The sequence below is a fragment of the Oncorhynchus keta genome, chromosome 32 (assembly GCF_023373465.1).
Source record: "Oncorhynchus keta strain PuntledgeMale-10-30-2019 chromosome 32, Oket_V2, whole genome shotgun sequence".
NCBI lineage: Eukaryota > Metazoa > Chordata > Actinopteri > Salmoniformes > Salmonidae > Oncorhynchus > Oncorhynchus keta.
The window spans coordinates 26,227,896-26,240,246 of record NC_068452.1 but is presented as its reverse complement, the minus strand read 5'-3'; the positions used below and the strand labels follow the sequence as shown (position 1 = coordinate 26,240,246).

Here is a 12,351-nt window from a genome sequence, read left to right as displayed (position 1 = left end):
TAAACCCAATTTTGTATTGCTGATTCAACTTGTTAGCCAGGGTTCGTGAAGATAACCAAGAATTTACAACTTTCAGATGAGACTGAATTAAGGTGACAATTAATATTGACTGCTTTTGATGTAAAATATTACTAGGTCTTTAAGTGTTTATTCGGAAGATAACAGCTCTACAAATATTATTTCGTGGTGCCCCAACTCTCTAGTTAATTACATTTACATGATTAGCTCAATCAGGTAATATTAATTACGGAGAAATTATTTTATAGAATAGCATGTCATATCACTTAATCCGGCATAGCCAAAGACACGACAACACCCAGGCTCTCACTTTCTATTTCAAACAAGCTTCATATTCTGTGAGGAAGTGTAGGGTCAGAATTTTGGTGTGAGACAAAAAACTGATGTTAAAAGGTGTGCGAATCAGACTGGCACAAAAAGACTAGCCTAACACCACCCAAAGCCTCCATGTCCCCTACTTTACACAACACTGCCTAACTGTGAATCCTACTATCCCAATTCCTCACCATGGGCAGATTTTTCAACGATTCATTACAGTCGGCACCTAGAGCAAGCTGGACTGAATTTGAAGTGCACGGTCTGAGATTCAATGCCTTAATCATTTCCCCTGCCAAAGCAATGACATCAGAGCCCGGCCTCTTTGCATCCCTCATGTTCAGACAGCGTCACCACCACGTGGTCCGCACTTATTTTCCTTCACAGTCGCGAAATAATTCAAATCAGGTTTTAAGGGTTCACCATTTGTTGTGATGCATGGGACCATTGGGGCAGCATGTAGACAGCATGGCAGTCTAAAGCCCTTCCTCTTAGGCCCCTGTTGGGAGTAGCCGGAGGACTTGCTGTCTCTGATGATGTCACTGGGTCACAATGCCACAGAGTCTGCCCGACATCTTAATTCAACGTGTGTAATCCCTGCCTGATGGTCCAGTTCAAACTGACAGAACTGTCAATCATATCTACAACCAACACACTGATCATTGACATGGCATTAGCAAACCAAAACTAGCCCAGTACATGCTGTGTTTACGTACCAAATTGTACATAAGTGTGTGTGGAACAGTTACTAATTCAGAAAGTGGGTTCTTATTATTGGCATTAATGTTATTATGGTGCAAACACAGTACAAGGTGTACAGTACAATATATCAAACTGTTACAAGTTTCAGCCCCAGTAATGAAAATTAGGATTCAAAGAGATTGACACTTCTATGCCAAGATTCAGATTGTATTTCAACTACCTATAATCTTGTTTACTTTGAAGTGAAATATGAACTGAACATGGATGAGCTAAATGAACTCGAGCCATGATTCAAAGAAAGTGGAGATGAAAGATAAAAAACTAGAGGAAATCAAAATAACAAGACCTTCATGGTTGAAGAAAAGGGATTCACAGCACAAGTACAGCAACATGATGATGACAGCAGTAACAGAGCATAACACTTCAACCAATAGGAGTGTGTAATCGTGAGATTACGAGGTGTTTGTGCATAGCATACCTGGTCTATTTCCTGTTTAACAAGGTCCTGGGTGTTTCCATTTCAGTGGGGCTGCTCTCATTGTGAAAAAGTGAAAGGAGAAGGGAGGGGTAGTGAGGGTAAAAGAGAGAAAGAGATACATTTGTTGCAACATGTAAACAGATTACATAAGTATCTTAATCTCTAAACCTTCGATAAGATTTATTTTAGATCCTAGTTCATGTCCAAGGAGCAGGCCAACTGTTTCCAGGTCTCCCATTTACACAAAGCTCAAGCTTGATAGAGATCAGATGCTAGGTAGACCCACCCCACGTAAGTATAATACAGCATTTAGATAATCCACCTGTTCATAGGCACTGACAATAGAAAAAGTAGGCCAAGTGCAGAGGATCAGCCTGAATAGGGTTCTGTGTGCCAAATAAATATGAAGCACTTATGTCATGGCAGGCAAATAAAATCTAGAGATATGATGCAGGGATATGTTTATATTTTTAGCCAAATCGATACAAATCTAAGCCTTGAGAAAGATAAGAGGCAGGATGCGAATCCACAACACTAGCCCGCTCCACTTTTTACAGGCAGTATTAATGCTAATTTATAAACTGGGTGGTTCAAGCCCTGAATGCTGACTGGATGACAGCCGTGGTATATCAGACCGTATACCACGGGTATGACAAAACATGTATTTTTACTTCTCTAATTACATTGGTAACCAGTTTATAATAGCAATAAGGCACCTCAGGGGTTTGTGGTACATGGCCAATATTCCAGGCACTCTGCAATGTGTTGTGCATAAGAACAGCCCTTAGCTGTGGTATATTGGCAATATACCACACCCCCTCATGCCTTATTACTTAACTAACCCAGTTCAGTTGAGAAGGGTGAAATTGCATTCTGCAATTCCTGCATATGGGCATTCCTGCATCTGCAGGAGGTGGCAGCGCTCCAGTATAGTAGTTGGCGTTAATGCACAATAACGTTGGACGCTCGCCTCCGTCCTCCCAACGAAGGGGCTGGGGCGACAACAGTAATAATACTGGTAAACAGTGTAAACAGTGCATCAAACTGGTCGACTCTGATCTTCAGTGCGTAAAAAAAATAAACGTTTTGCAGGCCATCTAATAATTTAGGTAAAAATGTATTGGACGTGCATTTCACATTATGGTAGCCTACCCTTTTGGCTTTACATTGAAGATTCACTTTTCTTTTTTCATGGTTCTAGGTCAATTTAAGTATTTTGAACGAAGCGCCATTTGGGGGCCAAATGAGCCGGCTCTTTTACATGAACCGATCTCAATGCCCATCACTACTCAACACCACGCAGAATATGTGATTAGCTAGAAGGAGCTGCGCGGCCACATACAAGTTCACATCAGACATTCACACTTGCCATAGAGTTGAAATATTTATACTTTGCTCGCTACACATCTACCTCTAGTGCACCTGCTGTTCATTTGACCTCTTCGATCATCATTCTCACTTTAGCACCGTGATTGACCTTAAAAACCAGATTCAAATGTCGAACCTCATCAAACCTTCAAACTTCAAAATCGGTATGGTACTCAAGCGTTGATGACACATTATATAAAAAACTCTTTATAGTGTTTTATTTACCATTTTATCCTTTAAAAACAAGAAATGGACAGTGATAAGGGGGATGATTTTTCTCGTCAATTGCATTGCACCGCCTTAAAAACCAGATTCAAATTCGACACAAACCTTCAAATAGGTATGTAATGACACATTATATAACCTCTTTATAGTGTTTTATTTACATTTTAGAGGCGATAAGGTGATAAGTTGGACAGATCGAGTGAGAAAAGCTATTTTCCCACACAACATTCTCCTTCTCACTATCACGCATTAGTTACGCTTCCCCACCCACCATTTAAAAAAAAGACCGACTTGTCTTCTTAAATTATGCAGAAACGGGCAGCGTTCAGGTCATGTAATTGATTGATTAGTGGTCCTTCTGTTCAGTTGTCAACGCCAGGGTAGTGTAATTGATTCACACATGACTGTAAGTCGAAAAAGGTCTGGGCAGTTGGAAAGGGGAGAAATTGTGCTTTACAATGGTATTGACATTACAGTTGATCTAGAAGTATTACGTTTTGGGGCGCTAAAATAAGGCAAATTGTACGGACCAAGGCGATGTACGAGTTTACCTTAGCTAACTTTAGGGAACTATCTAACCATTGTGGTAATTGTGCTGTAACTATTACGTAATGCGCTCGCTAGATGCTAGCTACATAGACTCATGGCTCGTGCAAGTGCAGCAGTCATAAACCAGATTTTAGCCCCGCGTAGCCAGATGTGGGTGCACTGTTTCTAAATTGACTAATCGCTAACCAGCTCCCTAGTCTGATTGCGATTATCTGATAGCTAACCTAGTTGCTAACATTAGCGGTTCAACTCACCTCGCAAGAGGCACACGCTGCTGCAGTGCTGGTGGTATGGAACCGAGACCGCAAGCATTCGAGTGGTGACGGCAGAAAAGTTATGGTCGACATGTTCGTCGCATTTCCATTGGTCTTCAATCAAAGCTAGTTTATAACATTCCCTCACAGACTGCTCACGCAAACGAATGTCAAACCAGCAAGAATAACAATCCTTCAGAATAAAAGTTCTGTCCTGTAGTCTAAAGTGTAAATTATTAAATAAGCAAAACAATTATGGACAATATCTTAATCATCGATATATCTTACAGCAGTTAAATACAATGAATTACATATGTTTGCATTCAATTGTTTTGCCCAAATGATAAAACAAATCTGTGCTTGTTCTTATATGAACTATTTCGAATGCGTGTCAAAATAAAAGTCCTATACATATTACACATCCCATTCCAGGCCCACAATATCAATTGTCTCTACACCAACATCAGTACAGAATTAGGGTTGAAAGCTGTTAAAATACCTCTTAAATCCCGATGTCTTCTGCTCAAGCAAAGATCATACAGCTCTAACCAATGATTCTCACTTTAATGGCCAGATGTTTGGGGAAACCATATTTAATAAGTGTTCCAACCTGCACTTGATCTACTTCCATTATTAGGATGACACCTTTGGTGTTTGGTACCACAGTAAAAATGCTACGTTTATTCACATTTTTAACACAAAACATCCCCACATAAATACACCATACACTGATTCTATTGATTTTCTGGACATTACGGTTTTTCTTTTTCCCCCACTAGATGGAGACATAATCTTCAAAACCAAAGTAACCTTAAATCAACAGATACACAACTTGGAGAAGTATGCCCTCTCCTCGACTCTTCCAGATATACTTTTGAGGAGATGGGGAAACTCCATTGGAATCGGATTAATGCCCATTGTTTGCGTAGTCCCCGTGTCGTCAGTGGGAAGCGCATTCTGGGCGATTCGGGGACAAGGAAAGCTCTTCAAGGAATGGGAGTTAATTGGGAGCTAGCCCAGATGCCTGTGTGGAGTTGTCCTACTAAGTACTAAGGTAACATATGGAATTGTTTTAAGATGGTCATTCCACGGATCATTTAGCTATTTGATTTGGAATTTTAGGACCCCTAAGGTATAAAACAAATTATAAAAAATTATTTGACAAAAAAATTGAATTTGGACTACTACTATAGAAACACAGAATAACATGTTCATAAATGGCAACAAAAGAAAGAGTCATAAAATGTATCATAAGGAACAAGGCTTTGAAGTGTCTGTCCTACATCTAGGAGATGTTTTTTTGGAGACATTTAACCCCTTATTTTTGTTGCCACAAAACTACCTCCATTTGTTTTTATGTGTAACCTTCAAACAAGTCCCGTGACACTTGTGTGGGTGGTAGAGCAAAACAGAACACTCATGTTTGTGAGTCTCTCCCCTTTCCATAGAGTGTAGGATGTCTCAGGATCTGACAAACACTGCTGTAGCTCAGCCACCTTCCAATGCAGATATGGAAGGCTGACATAGGCGGATGCAGTGATATCTGCAGTTTAAAAACTGACAGATTTTTATGCAGATGTTTTATTATGTTACTTAGATTGATGCATGGGTTAACTACTGGGGGGCAAGGAGAACCCCAGCTCAGCTAAAACCATTGATAACTATGTGCCGTTTTCAAGGGATTGTTAAATAAATGTTAAATAACCATTTGGTATGTAGTTCGCTAGCTAAACATCATCTATCTGAGCAGCTAACCGATCGCTGCAGCTGTACATAGTCCAATTGTAAATAGTGCACCCAATCACCTACCTCATCCTCATATTGTTTATTTACTTTGCTTCTCTTTTGCACGCCAGTATCACTACTTACACACCATCATCTGCTCATCTATCACTCCAGTGTTAATCTGCTAAATTGTAACTTGCATCAGAGATTAGGCTTTTGAAAAGAGCTCGAACATTACCAGGACCTGCCAAAGTTATCAGTCGGACTACTGTCATCACTTACTTATAGGCAAGCAAATCAAACAATATTTGGATATAGCCATCTACTGTAGTTTATCCCCTGAATGTTAATAAATCCTCTTAAGGATTAGCCCCTTTTTTTCAATTTTCGCCTAAAATGACTTACCCAAATCTAACTGCCTGTAGCTCAGGCCCTGAAGCAAATATATGCATATTCTTGGTACCATTTGAAAGGAAATATTTTGAAGTATATGGAAATGTGAAAGGAATGTAGTAGAATATAACACAATAGACATGGTAAAAGATAATAAAGAAAAACATACATATCATTGGTTAGAAATTCAGTCTGGTCCATTTGCAGTTCCTCTGACAAATTCATATTTCTCTAGGACAAAATGCTCCCACTAAACTAAATACAACTTATAAAGGCTTCATAAGCACTACATAAAGCCTTAACAAATCTGTATGCATTTGTCATACTCTATAAATGGTGTATAAACATACATAGCGCATTATGTAACAATTGTAAATGAACCCTACAGAGGAAATGGCTGTCACCCTTAATACACCATTTATAGAGTATGACATAGTTAGATTATTTGTGAAGCATTTATGTAGTCCTTATGAAGCCTTTATGTATGCTCAGTGGTGTAAAGTACTTAAGTCAAAATACTTTAAAGTATTACTTAAGTAGTTTTTTGGGGTATCTGTACTTTACTATTCATATTTTTGACAACTTTTACTTCACAACATTTCTAAATAAGATATTGTACTTTTTACTCCATACATTTCCCCTGACAACCCAAAGTACTAATTACATTTTGAATGCTTAGCAGGACAGGGAAATCATGAAACTTAAAACACTTATGAAAAGAACACGTGGTCATCCCTACTGCCTATGGTCTGGCCGACTCACTTGCTGTGCCCCTGACTATCCATACATTTTTAAAACCAGAAAATGGTGCCGTCTGCTTTGCTTAAGATAAGGAATTTGAAATGACATACTTTTACTTCTACTTGATACTTAAGTATATTTTAGCAATTACATTTACTTTTGATAATTAAGTATATTTAAAACCAAATACTTTTAGACTTTTACTCAAGTACTATTTTCCTGGGTGACTTTCACTGTAGTAGCTTTCTATTAAAAAGGCATCTATACTTTTACTCAAGTATGACAATTCTGTACTTTTTCCACCACTGTGTATGCCTTACCTAGTACATTTGGGACCGACAAAATCAACTCAAATGGTGGATTTGGCGCCCCTACCTGTCAACAGTTTCCACAAAATGTCATTTAAATAGTTTCATGCAACGTGTGCCAGAATTGGGGAAACCAGAAATGCCCTCCTGGCTAATCTTCAACAGCACATTAGATACATTACCAAGAATGACAAAGACAACATTACTAATACATTTAAAAAAATAGGAAAACGCATTAGAAAGCTTAAAGGTAGTAGTTCACCAAAATTAGTTTCCTTACCCTTTAAGCAGTCTATGGACAAGGTATGACAAGCATCCATGCTTTGGTTTTACTGGCCACTGATTCAAATGCTAATTTTATAGTATTTGTGGCACAAATCCAATGCAAGTCAATGGTTCCTATATTAGCATTTCCACACTTTATGTCCAAATCATCCTATAGTATCTGAAAATGTATTGTGTAACTCAAGTTACTTACAGATTATTTGGGTTGTGGACCAGGATGTGGACATGAAGCTACAGTTATGATTCGGTTTAGGGTTGTGGGTTAGGGTTGAACTGGGATGTGGACACGAATCTAGGGTTAGGGTTGAACTGGGATGTGGACACGAATCTAGGGTTAGGGTTGAACTGGGATGTGGACACGAATCTAGGGTTAGGGTTGTGGGTTAGGTTTGAACTGGGATGTGGACACGAATCTAGGGTTAGGGTTGTGGGTTAGGGTTGAACTGGGATGTGGACACAAATCTAGGGTTAGGGTTGAACTGGGATGTGGACACGAATCTAGGGTTAGGGTTGTGGGTTAGGTTTGAACTGGGATGTGGACACGAATCTAGGGTTAGGGTTGAGGATAGGTTAAGTTTGAACTGGGGTGTTGAAGGTATGAAGCTAAGGAAATCCTCTGGGTTGATTATGAATACTTTAATGTCATAAAATCCCATACTATTTTCTCTTGGCTAAATTAGAGAGGTTTCTTCGGAGACAATGGCATCTGGTTTCTGTTGTGCAATATGAGCGAATGGAATTTAGTCATGCAATTTAGAATACCTTCTTCTGGCCTGTGTTTAAGTAAAAGATGAGCTAGTTTGTATTAACACACCCTACGTCAATCTCATCTTTCTGCACTGGGTTCTGACAACTAAAACACTAATACTGGTGGTAGTAGACGGTTATTATGCCACTGTTATATCATATCATTGTTATCTGATAATAGCTTTGGTCACATGGGTGGCTGGCCCATATTGCCATTGCTGAATCGCTTCTCCTTATCCAGATCCATTTATAAGGCTCCTGAGCAGAAACAGCATCAGTACTGATACAGGTTCAATTTCTGGACATTATCCTCCTCTTAGATAAGGCCTGCCCAGGGGATTTGAGCTGAGTGGCTGTCTGTTTTCTACCCGTGTCAGTCGGTTTCCTCCTCTAGTTTTTAATCATAGCCGTAATCTGCTGCTGTTACTCTGGAGGCCAGGCCCATATGCCACAATCTCCCTGTGACCTGGATTCAAGCCTTTTAAACCCTGCAGCAATTTGTTTCTGGGCAAAGACCGGTGTCAGAATATGAAATCCTTTATGTCCTTTATTGGAGTCTAATGCAAAACCGTGCACTTCCTAAAATGAAGTAGTTCAAAGTGTTTAATCTGTGCTCTATTTCAATATCACCAAACCCACAGGAATATGATGTGGTTGTGGCCGAGGTCCGGCTTCTCCAGGCTGGAGACCAAACCCACAAGCAAAACGTATGTTACCAAACGCACATTGTCATCTAAAAAGGGGAGAACATTGTGTCACATCATGGCAGACCAAGATCGATTGATACCGTCTTTAATCTGTGTGTGAGCTGGAATAGAGGTGATTAATTGGTGAATAATCTGACATTGACTCAAGCAGATGTTGATCATCTAAAGGAGTGTTTAACTCTAGTGCAGTGCATGGAACAGGGAAAGTGGAGACCCCTATACTCAAATCTGGCAAAGATTTAATCCCGGTACATCACAAGGTAAGAGTCAAAAAAGAGAATCGTACTTTATTACCATCTGTATACAATACATTCACTATCAAACCTATGCATGTGTTAGAAGATAAATCATTCATGAGACAAATAACTACTGTACTTTGAGTATAGGCCTACATTTGAAACATGACACCCATGTTTTCTCAACAGCGTGCAGAAATGGAATAGACATTGAAGAGAAAAATACACACTGTACTGTACTTTTAAGAAAGAAATTAACAGGATAAAATTGTAGGCAGTCAAACACTTCGGGTAGTTAAATGATACACCGAAAAAGAATGATGTCCCTTCCTCAAGTTCCATAAGTCACAGACTTCTAGATATATCATACAAAACTGCTCATACTCTAAAATATTGTTTCTCAGGCTTGGAACCAGAATAGGCCATACGTTATGACCATGATGAAGTAGAAGAGAGAAGGAGTGCCACAAGTTCAACTGAATGTTAAGGAGCAGTCTGAGCCTGAGGTGTGTTATGAACTCTCACAGTCAGTTTGCTGCAGATAGGATAATGGCCCTGTTCTTTTTTTCTTCTTCAAACATAAAATGATCAGGGAGCATGGTGTAAAATGTGAACCTAGATCGGTGAGGGAAAATGCATCTATGGAACTTATTACTCACTCACAGTGTCCCTCCCTCATGACAGTCACCTCTCCTGGGTCTGCGACTCAGCATCCCAGCTCTTGCCGCCATGTTGGTTCTTCTTGCGGGTGTGCTCGGCCATGACCACAGCTGCCAACACGGTCACCAGCACCGTTACGGTGATGACCAGCACGGTGGCCGTCTCTGCCATGCACAACTGACTGTCCACCCATGCCAGCGAGGCGCCCGCCAGCTGCAGAGGCTCGTGGCACGTCACGTTGTGGTAGTCATCAACGTGAAGGTGGCGCACACTCAGCAGCTTGCTGAAGACCCGGTGCAGGTCGCAGTCGCAGTTCCACGGGTTGCCAGCTAGCTGCAGGTGGGTGCCGGCCGTGTGGAGGCTCAGGAAGGTCTTGAACTTAAGGTGCTGCAGCTGGTTTCCCTCCAGGCCCAGAAGGGTGAGACTGTGCAGGGGAGCCAGAGCCTCCGTGTCGATGTGAGTGATGTTGTTCTGGCCCAGCTGCAGGGCCTCCAGGACGGGCAGCATGGACAAGGAACCATGGCGCACAGCTCCCAGCTGGTTGGCATGGAGGTAGAGGTGGCGTAGGCGAGACAGGCCCCGGAAGGCTCCTGGCTGCAGGAAGGTGATGTGGTTGTGGCTGAGGTCCAGCTTCTCCAGGCTCTCCAGGTGCTCCAGGCTGGAGACTTCTAGCCACTCAAGGGTGTTGTGGTCCAGCCGGAGCTCCCGGACCGAGGACAGACTGTGGGAGAAGTCCAACGGCAGCCGGCGCAGTTTGTTACGGCTCATGTCCAGCTTCTCCAGAAAGGAGAGGGAGTAGAAGGCCTGGGAGAGGAGGAGGGTACAATAAATTCTGAACATGAAAAAGTAAAATCGGTATCAAACCCTCATATCCACCATCAAATCCTTATGCTAAACTATGCCACTAATGTTATCTAATGCATAGGCTATTGCAGTGTTTCTCAATCCATTACTAGTGCTGGACTAGACCAAACATATACACAGTAGGTCCTCTATGGGTATATGACATTATATGGGTTTCGCATGTGTTACCTCGGGCTGCAGCAGCTGGATTCCACTGTCAGACAGCACCAGGATCCGCAGTGACCAAAGTCCGGCAAAGGCACGGCTCCGCACTTCCATCAGAAAGTTGCCACCCAGGTCCAGCAGCCAGGTGCCATGGGACAGGCCATGGGGCACTTGGAGGAACCCGCGCGCTCGGCAGTCCACCAAATCCGAGTGTTCGTAGCAGAGACATTGGTGAGGGCACTCTTTTGAACCTAACACTGAAGACAGCGCCAGCAGCAGAGCAGGAAATAACATATTACTTGCAAAAATGTGCACCTAAAGTGCTTTATCACGACAAGGCTTGAGGACGTTTGGAGTGGAGTATCAGAATCCAAATAGGAATATCTGCAAAATAAGGCACACAACCATTAGATTTATGGTTTGGAGATACAGTATGAAACACTGTCCCTGAGTAGTGAGTATTCGGTACAGTATCAAACGCTGTCGCTGAGTAGTGAGTACTCGGTACTACTCGGTACAGTATCAAACGCTGTCGCTGAGTAGTGAGTATTCGGTACAGTATCAAACGCTGTCGCTGAGTAGTGAGTATTCGGTACGATAGAGGAACATGTACATTTAATAGCTCTGTAAGCTGTAGGCTTTTAATAGCTTTAACTAGTCGACATCTCTAAAAATCAAGATGGAAAACAGTCAGAATCCTTTACTGTACACAATACCAGCAGTGAGACGGTTGCACGTAATGTTTTACGCATAGCCTACTTTAGCGGTTTTAAATTATACGAGCTGTGGGTATTGTTGGTCATTGCAGAAATACACAATTACCTTTTTAAATACGTTACAATGTAAATAAAGGTTAGTTTTTTAAACCGACAAAAACAGCAAGCATATTCAATGAACGATAACAGCAACGGCAAATAACTCGTAAGTAATTAAATTAAAACAATACTTTACCTACAATATTTATATCCAATCAACAATGAAAAGCGCTGGTGCCGCATCAGTAAAGTAACTCCTGTGTCCTCATCACGCTCGCTCCCGCTTTTTCCGTAGAGATTAAATCCACAAATCATCTGCCCTACAGATGTTCCCATCTAATAATGGAGTTTTTTTAGTACTCCTTAGTCCCCCCATTTCATTTCACCAAAATGTATCCAGCGTCCCTTATTAGCCAGAGTAGAATAAACATCCCAGTTACCAATTGAAGACCCCTCGTTTATCGAATATGAAAAACTGACGATGGAACATCTGCCCTGCAATCCCCCAATTTTAATATTATACAATGTAGTTTTCGTGAATTTCTTAAATGTCATTGCGTCGTATAAAATCACATTTGCGCAGAGGTTACATGGTGCATCCATCAAACTGTTAAATAGTTATATGCAGTGAATTCAGGAAAGTATTCGGACCACTCCACATTGTTACATAAGTCTTATTCTAAAATTGATTTAATACGTCTTCAAATCTACACACAATACTCCACAATGACAAAATAAAATACATTTTTGCAAATGTATAAAAATAAAAAACACTTTATTTACATAAGTTAAGACCCTTTGCTATGAGACTCGAAATTGAACTCAGGTGCATCCTGTTTACATTGATCATCCCTGAGATGTTTCTACAACTTGATTG

The 12,351-nt window shown here is 40.9% G+C and overlaps 2 protein-coding genes across 7 annotated transcripts in view; both read right to left on the bottom strand.

Moving 5' to 3' along the window:
• Positions 1–4,076, bottom strand: part of LOC118365441 (myocardin-related transcription factor A-like) — a 49,867-nt gene extending 45,791 nt beyond the window's left edge. The window contains exons 1-3 of one of the 4 annotated variants that reach the window (XM_035747646.2): positions 3,910–4,053; positions 2,356–2,505; positions 1,514–1,564 (exon numbers count right to left, since the gene is read on the bottom strand). The gene's annotated coding sequence lies outside the window, so the exon portion shown is untranslated. Of the gene's footprint in view, positions 1–1,513; positions 1,568–2,355; positions 2,506–3,909 lie in introns of all 4 variants that reach the window. The other 3 variants (XM_035747645.2, XM_035747651.2, XM_035747647.2) reach the window with 3 other exon arrangements.
• Positions 4,077–9,076: 5,000 nt separating this feature from the next.
• Positions 9,077–12,048, bottom strand: si:ch211-237i5.4 (slit homolog 2 protein). Of its 3 annotated transcripts, none has more exons than XM_035746453.2 (3): positions 11,675–12,048; positions 10,744–10,976; positions 9,077–10,515 (listed from the first exon to the last, which is right to left on the bottom strand). In XM_035746453.2, exons 1-3 carry the CDS (start codon positions 11,808–11,810, stop codon positions 9,736–9,738), a joined length of 1,149 nt encoding a protein of 382 aa, XP_035602346.1. In that variant the 5' UTR covers positions 11,811–12,048; the 3' UTR covers positions 9,077–9,735. The 3 variants fall into 3 exon arrangements, with proteins under 3 accessions (XP_035602346.1, XP_035602348.1, XP_035602347.1); XM_035746455.2 differs by having other exon boundaries at positions 10,744–11,103; positions 11,671–12,046; XM_035746454.2 differs by having other exon boundaries at positions 10,744–11,103; positions 11,675–12,046.
• Positions 12,049–12,351: the final 303 nt, after the last annotated feature.